This window comes from Octopus sinensis, linkage group LG13 (genome assembly GCF_006345805.1).
Source record: "Octopus sinensis linkage group LG13, ASM634580v1, whole genome shotgun sequence".
Classification (NCBI taxonomy): domain Eukaryota; kingdom Metazoa; phylum Mollusca; class Cephalopoda; order Octopoda; family Octopodidae; genus Octopus; species Octopus sinensis.
The window spans coordinates 36334723-36351065 of record NC_043009.1 but is presented as its reverse complement, the minus strand read 5'-3'; the positions used below and the strand labels follow the sequence as shown (position 1 = coordinate 36351065).

At 35.3% G+C, this 16343-nt stretch overlaps 1 protein-coding gene across 4 annotated transcripts in view; it reads left to right on the top strand.

The window, feature by feature from the left end:
- Positions 1 to 16343, top strand: part of LOC115218415 (transcription initiation factor TFIID subunit 1) — a 79983-nt gene that overhangs the window by 40777 nt on the left and 22863 nt on the right. For all 4 annotated transcript variants that reach the window (XM_029788216.2, XM_029788215.2, XM_036508307.1 and 1 more), the window contains exons 28-37: positions 7 to 103; positions 1268 to 1473; positions 2642 to 2750; positions 5040 to 5138; positions 7791 to 7883; positions 10351 to 10435; positions 12492 to 12559; positions 13702 to 13824; positions 15096 to 15188; positions 16114 to 16266. In XM_029788216.2, coding sequence (XP_029644076.1) covers positions 7 to 103; positions 1268 to 1473; positions 2642 to 2750; positions 5040 to 5138; positions 7791 to 7883; positions 10351 to 10435; positions 12492 to 12559; positions 13702 to 13824; positions 15096 to 15188; positions 16114 to 16266 — 1126 coding nt within the window. The remainder of the gene's footprint in view (positions 1 to 6; positions 104 to 1267; positions 1474 to 2641; positions 2751 to 5039; positions 5139 to 7790; positions 7884 to 10350; positions 10436 to 12491; positions 12560 to 13701; positions 13825 to 15095; positions 15189 to 16113; positions 16267 to 16343) is intronic.

Here is a 16343-nt window from a genome sequence, read left to right as displayed (position 1 = left end):
TTGCAGAATACAAGAACAATTGCGAAGAATCAAGCGTAACCAAGAGAAAGAAAAAGTTGCACCAATTAAGAAAAAGAAAAAGAAAGAAACTCCTCTACTAAAGGTAGGTAAATTATAGGTAAATTGTTAAATAGGGACTCATCATAGGGTAGGAGGGAAATTGTCTACTGGGCAACCCCATCTAATTAACCATTTCAACTAGGTGGTAGCGCTGTGTAAGGGCTACTTCATATTAATCTTCAAACCAGGGACTGGTGTTAGCTTATTTCAAAATAATTATTTCTAAATTTCTAACGTCAAGTTGTCTTTCATCCATCTGGGGCTGATAAAATACTGAAGTTGATTTAATTTAGTAGAAACTTTCTTTCACCCCAAACTGGTGGCCTTATTTCTAATAAGGCCACCAGTTTGGTGGGAATATTATAGTTAATTAAATCAATGTCAGTAATTAATAAATACTATATTTTATTGAACTCAGAAAAATTAAAGTTAGTCGACTTAGGTGGGATTTGAACTTACACTGTAAAGGGATATTACTAAATACTGTAAGGTTGCCTGATGCTCTAATGGCTCTACTAGTCCACCACTCTCAAAATAGTGATTTCAGATTTTGGCACAAGTCCAACAACTTTTGGAGAGTGGGTATGTTGATGACACCAACTTAAGCCTTTAACTTATTTTATTGATCCTGAAAGGACAAAAGGCAAAGTCAGCTTCAGCAGAATTTGAATTCAAAATGTGAAAATGGACAAAATGCCACTAAGCATTTTGCCTATTATCCTCAAAAATATTAACAAATGATTTCTTTATGTTAGTTTGCATTGGCTGCTTTTGGTAAATACAGGACTGTTGAAACAAGTGGATACCTTTTCCTTTCCTGATTTATAGATTTCAGTTATAGAAGTTTGCTTTAAATAACTTCTCAGTTGTCCCTTCCTTATACAAGTCTTTTATTATTGATGACTTAATGTTTAATAATTCTCTACATCTTACCCACCAAATAATTTCTGTATTTATTATTTTAATGAAAATCTGCTGCTTGTAAATAAATTAATTATGTATTTGTGTAAACCTGAAATGTGCACCCACCTTTCTCCACATCTGAAAATTTGGCCCTTCCGACCCTTTTGTAGGTCTTTAAACTTTTTCAAATTCGGAATTATTGGAATAGTTGCATACTCATGTCATCCTATATTACAGAAAAGGATCTTTGGCCAGGTACTACATATCTTCTATATATGCTTACTATATTTTCTTTTTATTTTAGTTAAAATGTGGTGCTTGTGGTCAGATTGGTCATATGCGTACAAACAAAGAATGCCCCCTGTATCAAAAAGTTGGGCCCTCAGCCCCTGTACAAGTTGCTATGACTGAAGAACAGGAAGAAGAAGAAGAAAAGAACCTACTTTCTGACCACGATCTTATTAATGTAGAAGGGACAAAGATCGTCATCTCAAAGAATCTTGTTGAGCAGTGAGTATCTATAATTAATTGTTGCAATTACTGTCTTAATTAGAAATAATGTCAATAATTAACTGTTATAATTAGTGTCTTAATTAGAAGCAGTATCCTAAATTAATGTCCACTTCAGTAGGTTTGCAGTGTAATTTCCGCCATGTTTCAGTATAGTTTTATATTCCTGCAAGTTTTTATAGAACACTGTTTTTTTTTTTGTTGGTATTGTGTCTAGTTTTCAATAATTATTGAATTGCTTAACACCTTTCTAGAGAAGATATCTGTACAGGGCTTCATATCTAGCCAATATAATCTTTAACAGAAAGTTTTATGCTATTTGTTTCCTGCTTACTGATCATGCCTATAGTCAGTGTATAGAAAAGGAATAGGTAGGAATTCAGTATGGTGTACCCAATATAAAATAGGGTGCACAAGAGATGCAGTATCACGATAGGCAGGCTGATTGAGAAGGTCTTTGCATGTTGCATATGTTTGAGTAGTTAGTAGTTAGAGAAGTCATGAAATGTATGTTTTCAAATACATAAAAGGCTCCTTCAAAGTAGATGATAACATCTGTTACTGAAGCAACTTAGATAGAAGTGAAGGAGTTCTGTAATGAAGATGTGTAATTTGCAATCAGTGCTTCTGTTTAATACTCATGTTCCAGAAACCTGCCCCCACCTGTAATCAACTGGTACTTATTTTATTGACCCTGAAAAGATGAAAGGGAAAGTTAACCTTGGTGGAATTTGAACTCAGAATGTAAAGAATGATGAAATGTTGCTAAACATTTTGCCTGGCGTGCTTATAATTCTACTGCCTCACTGCCTTAATCCTTGATGTTATTAAAACCAATTCAACTTTGGTCTTCTTCTCAAATGTTTGTCATTCATCTTTCCTTCTAGAAATAGACTTTATACATCTTGTACTCTTACTATGTGATTTAAGTATTTTAGCTTCCATTTTTTTTTTAAGAGTTGAGAGTCAACAATCGTTTTCTGTTAAAAAACATCTGGAGAGATGTCATTACCAGATCATTATCAGATCATTCTCAAAATAACCACATTGGAAATTGAAAGAAAGAATATTGGTAATTTAGGGACTAAGGAGATTATTCTAATTAATAAGCACTTCTATCTATCTTAAACAAGAGTTTACTTTCATATTTTCTTTCTCACTATTTCAGTGCTGATCAAATGCGCCGGAAATCTCTGTTGCTCAAATTTCCAAAGCAAGCTGTGGAAACAAAGAAGAAACGACGTACAGGAAGTGTGGTTCACTGTGATTACCTCAAGGTAAGGCTCTTTATTGCATCCTTTTCTACTACTTAAAAATTCTTTGTTATATTTAAAAGCACCATCCGATCGTGGCTGTTGCCAGCCTCGCCTGGCCCCCGTGCCGGTGGCACGTAAAAAGCACCATCCATCCGTGTCTGTTTGCCAGCTCCGTCTGTCACCTGTGCAGGTGGCACGTAAAAAGCACCCACTACACTCACAGAGTGGTTGGCGTTAGGAAGGGCATCCAGCCGTAGAAACACTGCCAGATCTGACTGGGCCTGATGCAGCCTTCTGGCTTCACAGACCTCAGTTGAACCGTCCAACCCATGCTAGCATGGAAAGCGGATGCTAAATGATGATGATGATGATGATGATGACCTGACTAACTACACATGGGTCGCTAATTAACCATGTTTTTGTTTAGTTTCCAAGATGACTTTGATTAAAGTCTTTTAGGAGTATCTAGGATTATATCATCCAAAGTGTTCTTCTTTTTCTTAGATAACAGTGAGTAATTTACAGATGATTTGGCTGCTATTTGTAGCATTTGGATTGACCATGTAGAGGCTCCTTTGTTGGCTTATAATTATACGTTGTTGTTGTCATCCAATTCAACTCTGCCTTGATTAAACAAAACGAGGTTTCTTCACTACATTCATTAATGGTTCGTTACATCGGTGCAAGTTGTAGATAGAAATCAGGTCTTTTAGTAAGAGTTGGCTGTAATGGACTTGCATTCCATCCAGGAGGAAATTTATTTCTTCTCCAGTACTACAGACACCCAGGGTTAGAAACAGGTCCTATCAAGTCATATGGAATATGATTAATTATTATTTACTCACATTTTCCACAAGGCCACAGATATGAAGAAGGAAAAAGAATTGAATGAATCATTCTTCCCCCCTATCTTTTAGTGCCTATTATGTCCTAGGGGTGGGGTGAGGGAAGAGTAAACAAACCTAAGTTGGAAGAATATGAATTCAGAATCTAGAGGAACAAATTTGTTGCTCAACTGGTTTGAAAGGTTAATTTTTTGCCATTTGGTTATCTTTTATGCTTTTTTATCTTTTACTTGTTTCAGTAATTAGACTGTGGGTGTGTCTTGAAGAATTTTTAGTCAAAAGAATCGACTCTTGTACTTTTCTTTAAAGCCTGGCACTTATCTGTCACACTCTTTTGCCAAACTGCTGAGTTACTGGGATGAAAACACACCAGCATCGGTTGTCAAGCAGTGTTGGATATACACACACACGCACACAAACGATGGGCTTATTTCAGTTTCTGTCTACAAAACCCACTCACAAGGCATTGGTTGGTTTGAGCCTGTAGTAGAAGACACTTGCCCAAGATGTCATGCAGCAGGACTGAATCCCAGACTATAAGGTTGGGGAAGCAAGCTTCTTACCACACAGCCATACCTGGATTACTTTTTAAAATTTAATTTATTAATTTCTTGAGACAGTTCACAAATCTTGCCTGTGTACATAGTCAAACTACAATTAAATTATGATTTAATAGACGCTTTTGATTGGAAGTGAATTCAAAGAGTCAGTGTTTGGTAATATACAATGTTAATAAAATTATTTCCAATTCATATAGAAGGCCTTGTGCCAGATTTTGAAATCAATATTGATAGAAGGTCAACAACTTTGAGGAGAGGGGCTGGTCTATACTTTTGATCTCAGCACTTGACTGGTACTTTATTTCATTGACCCTGAAAGATGAAAGACAAAGTTGGCCTTGGCATATAAAGAGCTGGATGAAATACTCTAAGGCATTTGCTTCAATGATTCTATCAACATGTTGCACTGCTGATAATAATGATTTCAGTTATAAATAAAAGATCACAAATTTTTAGAGGCAGTTACAGATAATTAGAATTTACTAACTGTGAAGAGCAAAGTTCATTTTAGTGTAATTTGAACTGAGACTTCAAACAAGCATCAGTAAGTCCTGCAAGACATTTTTTCTCCGATAATTTACCAATTCTGTAATCCATTGTTGTAACAGGGATAATGAAAATGATTTTGCATTTTGGCCATAAAGTCAGAAAATTTTATGGAAGGACTGTGGGGTCAGTCAAATTAAACTTTCAGTGAAGGCTTTGTACTTCTTTTATTGATCCTTGTAAAACAAAAAGTTAACTTCAGCAAGATTTGAACTTAGAACATTAAGGGATGTAACTAAACACTACAAAACCTCATTGTCCACAGCTGAACTGTTTCTGATTCACCTGCAAACCAAACTGAACTAAACCAAATCAATAATCTAATGTTCGATGTCTTTCATGTTTCTTTTGTTTTGTAGAAACCCAAACAGTCTTCAAATCGACGCCGAACAGATCCCTTGGTTACTCTCTCCTCCATCTTTGAATCAATATTAAATGAAATGAGGGATCTCCCTAATGTAAGTCCTCTTAGATGTGGTTTTATTTCATTTGTCTTTTTGGTGTATTTTATGACTAATTAGCACAGATGTAATGGTAACTGTGATATTATCACAAATATACAGGCAACTGTGATATTTAAACAGATATACTGGTAACTGTGATATAAACACAGGTATACTGGTAACTGTGATATAAACACAGGTATACTGGTAACTGTGATATAAACACAGGTATACAGGTAACTGTGATATAAACACAGGTATACTGGTAACTGTGATATAAACACAGGTATACTGGTAACTGTGATATAAACACATGTATACTGGCAACTGTGATATAAACACAGGTATACTGGTAACTGTGATATAAACACAGGTATACAGGTAACTGTGATATAAACACAGATATACTGGTAACTGTGATATAAACACAGGTATACAGGTAACTGTGATATAAACACAGATATACTGGTAACTGTGATATAAACACAGGTATACTGGTAACTGTGATATAAACACAGGTATACTGGTAACTGTGATATAAACACAGGTATACTGGTAACTGTGATATAAACACAGGTATACTGGTAACTGTGATATAAACACAGGTATACTGGTAACTGTGATATAAACACAGGTATACTGGTAACTGTGATATAAACACAGGTATACTGGTAACTGTGATATAAACACAGGTATACTGGTAACTATGATTTAAACACAGGTATACTGGTAACTGTGATATAAACACAGGTATACTGGTAACTGTGATATAAACACAGGTATACTGGTAACTGTGATATAAACACAGGTATACTGGTAACTATGATTTAACACAGGTATACTGGTAACTGTGATATAAACACAGGTATACTGGTAACTGTGATATAAACACAGGTATACAGGTAACTGTGATATAAACAGAGATATACTGGTAACTGTGATATAAACACAGGTATACTGGTAACTGTGATATAAACACAGGTATACTGGTAACTGATATAAACACAGGTATACTGGTAACTATGATTTAAACACAGGTATACTGGTAACTGTGATATAAACACAGGTATACTGGTAACTGTGATATAAACACAGGTATACAGGTAACTGTGATATAAACACAGGTATACAGGTAACTGTGATATAAACACAGGTATACAGGTAACTGTGATATAAACACAGGTATACTGGTAACTGTGATATAAACACAGGTATACTGGTAACTGTGATATAAACACAGGTATACTGGTAACTGTGATATAAACACAGGTATACTGGTAACTGTGATATAAACACAGGTATACTGGTAACTGTGATATAAACAGGTATACTGGTAACTATGATTTAAACACAGGTATACAGGTAACTGTGATATAAACACAGGTATACTGGTAACTGTGATATAAACACAGATATACTGGTAACTGTGATATAAACACAGGTATACTGGTAACTGTGATATAAACACAGGTATACAGGTAACTGTGATATAAACACAGATATACTGGTAACTGTGATATAAACACAGGTATACTGGTAACTGTGATATAAACACAGGTATACTGGTAACTGTGATATAAACACAGGTATACTGGTAACTATGATTTAAACACAGGTATACTGGTAACTGTGATATAAACACAGGTATACTGGTAACTGTGATATAAACACAGGTATACAGGTAACTGTGATATAAACACAGGTATACTGGTAACTGTGATATAAACACAGGTATACTGGTAACTGTGATATAAACACAGGTATACTGGTAACTGTGATATAAACACAGGTATACTGGTAACTGTGATATAAACACAGGTATACTGGTAACTGTGATATAAACACAGGTATACAGGTAACTGTGATATAAACACAGGTATACTGGTAACTGTGATATAAACACAGGTATACTGGTAACTGTGATATAAACACAGGTATACTGGTAACTGATATTTTCACAGATATACTGGTCACTGTGATATGAACACAGATATACTGGCAACTGTGATATTTAAAGATATACAGGTAACTGATGTTGGGATATGGTGAAACACTTATTTAAGATAGAAGGAAAAGGAAAATTGTTAAATCTGCCCCTGGATGTTGGAATTTGGCAACTATCCTTCTTACTGAAGACTTGTGATACCAATCGAAGTTATTTAAAAGCAGGAATTGTACCTCAAGTGTAAGTTACATGGTATAAAACCTGAATATTTTCTATACAAATTTAAATGCAAAGTATTTAGAAAATAAATTATATTCTACCTTCCATGATATTCGAAGCTGCATACCAACTTTTCAAAAATGTGATTTTTAAATGTGAATTTTAAACTACTACAGTGTTCCAATATATATTGTACTTATACAGTATCATCTAAGAGAGATAAGTGTGTGTGTGTGTGTGTGTGTGTGTGTGTGTGTGTGTGTATGTGATACAAAGAGAAAGTATTCATGTGAGGTACAGGGAAAACCATCATTCTGGGTTGAAGCTGGGATTTTCCTAAGAAATTTAAGATTAGTTGTGAGATGGTAACATTTCAAGACAGACAACATTGGTGGTTATAGATATATATAAATGTGTGTGTGTGTGTGTGTGTGTGTATTATTAATACTGTATAAAGTGAGTGTTCATATTTTTGTCATTATTTTAATGTTTTCTATTTACAGACGCAACAGTTTCTATTCCCTGTCAATCCTAAAAAAGTGACTGACTATTATGACATTGTGAAAGACCCTATGGATCTTCAAACTTTAAGAGAGGTTAGAAATTGTTTTAAATATTTCATTTTCACTGATGTCTTTATATAAGAAATCTTGCTTTTTCTTTATATAGTCTCATTTGCTTGTGGACTGGTGGTTAGTGTTGTTGGCTTTCGTCCAGCAGACGTAGTTTCAGTTCCCAGCTTAGAAACATTTCATATTTATTTATGAAATGGAGTAACTGTGACCTGGAAATTTTTGACAATTGACAGTATTTATGTTGCTTGGTTTAAAAAGTATTATAAGTACAGTAGATACTGTGTTTCTGGTTCAACATAGAATGCTGCTTGGCTCAGTGAGTTTGGTTGAGAATTGGGTGTGACTCTTTATTGCATCTAGAGGTGAAATGATTGAATGATTGGAGTTTCAGGAATCATCAGCTCCTAGTTCCTAAGTGCATATCAGCTATTTTTATTTGTGTCTCTTGGCAGGATACCTATTCCACATTACCTCACTTCACCTTATTCTCAAGGAAAAAGGTACCAGATCATCAGGGAATGCTTCCTGTGATAGATTATTCAGGAAATGTTTAGTTTAATGAAATTGGAACTAAGTATTGGTTTGCAAAGCTATGTGGAGGTATTAAAACTTCCCACCTCTTACTTTATAGTTGAATGAGTCACGGTAGGGGGAAGGACACCTTGTAAAAAAACAATTATTTGAACAGATATCTATCTATCTATCCGCTCAGTCGAAGTCGACTCTCGGTTACTTGATGGATCAGTGTCCTCCAGTCAGTTCTATCCTGGGCCACTTCTTTCAGATTGGCTATGTCCATTCCGGTATCAACTCTTGATGGTGTCAAGCCAGCGGGTTCTTGGTCGGCCTCTTCCTCTCTTGCCACTGACCATTCCAAGCATGATGTCCTTCTCCAGGGATTTTCTCTGCATAATATGACCAAATGCCTAAATTTGATAAAACCATACTAACTGAAGATATCCTAGTAAAATGAACTTGAAATATTGGAAAGAAATTGAATTGAAATACTTGTAATAAAAGAACATGAAATATTGGTTTCATATTTTGGCACAAGGCCAGCAGTTTTAGAAGAGGGGCCGAATCAATTAAACTGACCTCCAGTACTCAACTGGTACTTACTTCATCGACCCTGAAAGGATAAAAGCAAAATCAACCTCGGCAGAATTTGAACTAGAGTGTAATGATGGGCAAAATGCTGCTAAGCTTTTTTGCCTGATTTGCTAATGATTTGTCAGTTTGTTGCTTTAGGAATATGAAATAGTAAGCAAAACAAAATCAAAAGAGAAATGGAAAGTGAATCCTTCTCCTAAATAAAAAGGTTGAGTTATTTTGGCTGGAAATGATGTAATATCTGCTATAGAGAGTAGATAGTGCAATGGGACAAAATGAGATTGGTTCAGTGTTGGGGATATGTCTTGGTATGTGGGAGATTTGTATTGATCCTAAATAGTTGGATATTATCAACACTGATCAAACACATTTGAGATTATTTTATAACAAGATCAATACCAACAACGTTCAGGGTCCACCACATGGTTATTCAACCTGCCAGAAATAGAAACCAAATGTCCATCAAATTATAACCTACTGACTTAAAATGGGAATGACACATTAGATAATGTGTTCTGTGATGTACACTGTTTAAAACAAAAGACAGGATGGTCATGGCAGAGTGCTTGACTGAGGCTGACTATAGTGAGGCAACAACAATAATAGTTACTCAGCCTGTTGGAAATAGCAGGTAAATCTTCCTGAAAATCACATCTTACAATCTTAAGCAATATGTGTGTAAGTGTGTGTTTGTAAATTATTCAAATGTCGATAAGTCATCATCATTTTAATATTCACTTTCCCATGCTTGCATGGCTCACACAGAATTCATCGAGGTAGATTTTCTCTGGCATGATGGCCTTACTGTTGCCAACTCTCACCTGTTTCCAAGCAAATAGTATTTCCACATGGTCAGAGATGCTTTTTTTTTTTGCTGAAGATTGGAAATGAATGACACTCATTTATAATCATGTGATGTGAAGGCAAACAGGGACACACACGCATGTGCACATGCATACACACACACACATACACTTATGTATACAACAGGTTTTTTCAGTTTCCATCTATCATTTCCTCTCACAAGGTTTTGGTTGACTATATTAGAAGGTGCTTGCCTAATGTGGGGTGCAGTGGGACTGAACCTGAAACCACATGTTTAGGAAGTAACATCTTAACCAATCAGTCATGCTTGCATGTTATCAAATGTTAATAGTTCTGTGACAATAATGTAATTTTAATCTAAAGAATCCTTACAGTTCATCCAAGATATTAGTTTTTGTTGGTCTTTCCTCATAAGAAGGTAGTATTTATAACTTATAGCATTTATAAAATTTTAAATAATATTTGTTAAGGACTAACTTACATTGTCCTTTACTTTTATTATAAACTTATATGATCAACTTCAAATATCTGTTTTGTTGTAATCTTGTTCCAGAATGTTCGGAGAAAGAAATATACTTCTCGCGAAGAATTCTTGACTGATGTTAATCAAATGTCAATCAACAGTAAAATGTATAATGGTAAGTTTACTGTTGTCTTAGTATGTGTGGTAAATAAAGAGAGTCTGTTTATTGAGCAAATGTTTTGACTGCAGTAACTGCAATTTAGGATTCTTAGATGAAGAGGTTATTAGGAAAGGTATTGCTTATAAAGTGTAAATAGTGAGAATGTGCCATGGCTAGTTCTTTCGTACAAAATGTGAAGGTTGCATTGTCCAAGTTAAGGCATAAGCATTTAGACCTGAGGGAATGAAATTGTTGAATTGACCTGGGTGATAGAGACGCATCATGGTAACTAAGCCATATTTTCATCTTTGATGGACTGTAGAAGGTGTGTGTTATCTGATTCTAAGTAGATATGTGCAGTTTTATGGTAAGACTTTGGAAAACTATTTATAAGAAGTGATAGTGGACTTCAATATCTACTTGATGGTCTGCTGTGACTCTCTACAGATGTAAAGCTCTGCAAAAGCTGATTTCTGCTGCTAAAATAATGGATGATTTGAGTAACTGTGTGAGAGGCAAATTGCCAGGACTGAGTGGTGTGGTCTGCAAGCTTAATTGTTATATGTTAGATTTGTTCACTCCTATCTTGGCAGCTGTTCTAGTCTCCACCTCATGTGCAACAGTCAACAAACTATGTCCATTCCCAATTGCATGAGCTGTAGAACAGGACCTGAACAAGAGGGACATACTTGACAATTTTAGGCCCATAACTCTACCAAACATACAGTTAAAGATGTTGGTAAATGTGGTTCACCAAGATACTGACACTTGTCAGCAATGTAGTTGGGGACATGAACCTTTGTGATTGTCAGCAGGTAGCCTCCACCTGATGTGATACATTGTAGAGTGGTTCAGGAATAGATCTGGCTTTGGTGAAGCACTGATTACTTTAGATAAGGATAATGTCTTCAATAAACTCAATCATTGCTATTTTGTGACTGTCCTAATCACAACTGGTTTTGGTTGAACTTTCAGTGGCTGGGTTGTTACAATGTGCTGTGCTATCTGTTTGGTAATCAAACTAAATGGCAATTTATTGGAAATGTTTTGATCACATGTTTGGTCCATTAAGGATGCCTTCTCTCATCTCTCTCTTATGATTGGTGCTTGATTTACTACTGTGAAAGTGGGAGTTTCCACTCCCAGTTCAGATAGGAACTGGGATTGAAAACTGAAGGGTTTGATTTTACACTGGAGAAGTGCCATATAAGTATTCAATAGAAGTTTAGAAAATGGTGTAAGTTTTAGGCATCATTGAGGTGACCAAGACAGTAGTGAACAAGTTTGGCATCTAGTAAGAGTCTGAATAGTCTTTTCTGGAGGACTTTCAATTCAGGGATTAAAGATAAATTCTGGAAGTCCTACTGAGGAGAAGTGGGGCAATATTTTTACCAGTTTAAGATAAACTCTACGGGTATGGCAGTACCAACAGTTGTGCCTACTCAAGATGTGTGTAAAGTGATAGAACTATTCTGTCAATGTCTGAACATTACTGACTTGTGGGGTTATGTCAAACCCTCCTGTCATTGAGAGTGGGGAAGGCCAGATCACTTGAGTCCATTGTAAAGATTCTTTTAGTAAAGAATGGTAGGTAGTTGTTTACTACTGTCTGATGGCTATGGTAAAAAAAAAAAGATGATTTAAACTGAAGACAAACACTTTCCTCTTCAGTCAACTCTTCATCAACTTGTTTAACAGCTTTACTTTAATAATTGATAAGAGTGGAGGAGAGATGGCTGATCTTCAGTAAAATATTCTGAAATAAGGGAACGAGTGCTGAAGCTTGTGTTGCTGGAGGGTTCCAATTTCAATTACCTTTTTGTAATTTCCTAGCAGGGAGAAGACACTGGCCTTAGTGTTGAAGTGTGTTTAGGTGATTTGTAGGAAGTCCTATTTCCCTAGGTGATATTCTCTTTAGTTGTTATACATTATGTAATTTTACATTTATATAATCATTTTTAACCCATTATTTTTTCACTTCACTGTTTTTGTGTCCTGTCTTAGTAATGTCTCTTATTTCTTGTCCCTGTGGCAAATAAAGAATCAATTATTATTATTATTATTATTATAGGTGATAAACATTTACTTACTCTCACAGCCAAGTCAATGCTAGACTTGTGTATAAAGAAATTTGCAGAGGTAGGTTCATATTTTGCAGTTTCTATTCATTTTAATGTTGTGTGACATCTATAAAGGAGTAACCTTGACCCTTGATTTTACTTCTTCACAGAGAATCAATACTGTAAATATATATATATATATATATATATATATATATATATATATAGGAAAATTCCTATAGATTAGTTGCCTTCAGAGTATTATTATTTAAACTGTAGAGTATCTGGAAGTGTTGTATTTGAAGTGGACTGTAACGAGATATGATGGTAATTTATATACATATTTATTGCTGCAATTGTACATGGCTTCATGAAAAACAGGCAACGTCAAATTACAAGAATATCACATTTACAGGAGTTGGCACATAGCTGCAAAAATGTGTGACGTTGATTTTTCATCATCTCTGAGTTGGTTTGTACCTTCGAAGGTAGCAATTACGTGGAAAAGCACTGGTTGAAGTATATAGCTGTTAAAACAGCTTGAGAGCAAAGTTGGCGTGACTGCAGTAAGGTGAAATATGGAACATGCATGAATCGCATGCAATTGAACGTACAATGAAAAAGGAAATCAACTGTCATACATTGATTCAGTTTAAACAAAATGGAAATAAAGAAAACAAAGCAGCAACAAAATTTTGAGGTTGTCCCCTTGGGCCTTCACAGAGGCAGTTAATTTTTCTTATCATTAAACTATATAAAATGACTTTATGGTTGAAAATTTTATTTAAGAAAATAACAATGAAAATAATCATGACTAAATTTTATTTAGCTGTCTTTGTCTTTCTACTCTGTTTAAATTATTGTTGTTGTTGTTTGCCTCCGTCCCCCTCCATCTTCACTGGATTAAAAAAAAACCCTGCATTTTGTATTTGTCTTTGTAATGTCTCTCATCTTTCACCTTTGTGGCAACTAGCAGAATTGTAAGTGTCAGAAAAAATACCTTGTGGTGTTCCATGTGACTCTTTTCATTCTGAGTTCTAATCCTATTAAGTCAACTTTGCTTTTCATCCCTCCAGGATCAGTAAAATATAGTGCCAGTTACTGGGACTGATGACATTAACTATTCCCCATCTCCTCAAAATTGCTGGCATTGTGTCAAAATTAAAATTATTATTATTCTTATAAATAATCTTTAAAATATTTTAAACAACTTTATTACAGAAAGAAGAAAAATTGATGCGTTTGGAGAAAGCAATCAACCCATTATTAGATGATGATGACCAAGTTGCATTCTCATTTATTTTAGAAAATATTATTCAACAAAAAATGAAAATTGTTGAAAATGTGAGTCTTTTGTGGTTTTTTACTTCTTTTGTTCTGCTTTTATTTCAAAGATACTTTTTTCTCTTCAAAATCAAAGCTGAATTGTGGCAAAACAAAAACAATTAATTTGTGGGAAAAGTGAATGAAAAGAGAAATAAGGAAAGCTTCTAACAGCGCAGAAAGTTTTAAAAACCCATTATATTTCAGGTGCCAAAGTCTATCTTCAGAAGAACACAGTCAAAAGCTCAGTGTTTGAGTTTGTTAACTAATTCAAGCACTGGGTTATCCAAAATGGCAGGATGTATGTAAATACACATTTGACTGAAATCATCATCATCATCATCATCATCATCATCATTTGATATCTGTTTTCCATGCTGGCATAGGTTCGACAGTTTGACTGGAGATAGTAAGCCAGAGAGTTGCAACAAGCTCCAGTCTGTTTTGTCGTGGTTTCTACAGCTGGACGTCTCTCCTAATGCCAACCACTTCATAGAGTGTACAGATTGTCTTTTACTTGTCACCAGCATGGTTGCCTTTTCCATGCCACTAGCATGGGTGCCTTTTACATGTTACTGGCACAAGTGCCTTCCATGTGTCATTGGCAGTGATGCCTTTAACATGTCACTGACACAGGCCACGATCACGATTACACTTGACTTAATGTGTCTTCGCAAGCACAGCAATTTGCCTGAAGCTTTCCTTACTTCTCATTTCATTCCTTTTTCTACTTCTGTACTACAATGCCCTTTAATTAATTTGTGGTTTAGCACAGCCTACTTGTCAGCCTGTGGGACACGGTTTGTTTATCTGCTTGTGTATCTGTGACACAGTCTGCTGTATGACACCAAGCCCTGTATCATATTTGGTTGATTTGAGGTAAAAAGAACATCCATATGTAAAAACAAAATAACTACTCCAACAATGAAGACCATCCTACCATTGTTGGTAAAGTGTGGTGGGAATAGATGTAAAACAACAATAAAATCAACAATAACAACAAGCCAATAGAGGAGAATATGTTGTGGTTGCTTGATCTACTAGAACCAACAGCCAGTTCTTATTCAAATTACACCATACCATCTGAATAAAAGGAACAACACTTTCCATAATTCATATTACACTCATTTAGTAATATATAGATGTGATGACCATGGTTAGAATGTCTTTGATCCTAGACCTGCTCAATTAAGGCTGACCTCAAGCCATGCCACAACAACAGCAACATATTTGTTTTTTCCGATTATAACTGTTTTGTTTTTATCTCTTTCTCCTTTTATTTCTTATTTCAGTCGTGGCCATTCCACCAACCAGTTAACAAGAAATCTGTTAAAGATTATTATGAAGTCATTAAGAAACCAATGGACCTTAGCACCCTACTTAAGGTCAGTAAGCAAATTTACAAAAAATGTAACACTAATTGCTCTAATAACACTAGTCAGGAGAGAGAGCACAATACTTATGATCCTTTATGAAGCCTCTGAGAGCAATGGCCGGGAAGGAGGGAGATGTCCTCAGACTCAAGGCCTGGACTGAATGCTTGCAACAGAATGGTGTACACTAGAGATATTCAAAGTGCTACATGCTGGTCTTATATACGCAGTATGTGCACACAGCATATATAGTAATGCAGTAGATATAAACATTCCTGTACAATAAAAGTTATTTGACTGTGTGGTGATTGATCTCATAGGGCTCTCTAATCAAAAGTGAATTACCAGTTTGCATTTTAAGAATGCATTTTAACAACTGCTTTGTGTGAACTTGTGCAAATTCCTCCTGCTCACAATTCTGTGTGTGTGTATTACTATATAGTCCTAGGCTGATTAGTGCCTTGTGAATGAAATTGGTATATAAACTCTGTATAGAAGACCATCATATATAAATTCATGCATACATACATATATATATATATATATATATATACACACACATATACATAGAGGCATGGTTGTATAGTAAGAAGTTTACTTCCCAACCAAATTGTTCCAGGTTCAGTCCCACTGTGTGACACTCTGGGAGAGTGTCTTCTACTATAGCCTTGGGCCGACCAAAGCCTTGTGAGCGTATTTGGCACATGGAAGCTGAAAGAAACCCATTGTGTGCGTGTGTGTGTGATTCAAAAAACAGAAAAGACAACAAAGCAACATGGAAAATTCACACACAAGATGTGGACATGATGTTCCCTCATCAGTTATCATCCCAAAATCATAACAGTTTTGTGATGCTTGTGCATATGTTTGTCCTGTTATGGGACAGTGAAGTCATCTCAAAATATTAAATCTTTCATAATGTTTTATTCAATTCCAGAATGTACAGTTACATAAGTATCAGCATCGAGACCAATTCATCGAGGACGTGGAGTTGATATTTGCCAACAGTGTCAAGTACAATGGACCTGACAGTAGCTACACTAACACTGCAAAGAGAATTGTAGATGTGGCCAGAGAAAATCTTTCTGAAGTAAGTTTCATTTTAATGATATTTCTTTCTTTCTTTGTTGGTGTGTTTTTTTTTTCATTGAATATTTCTACCATGTG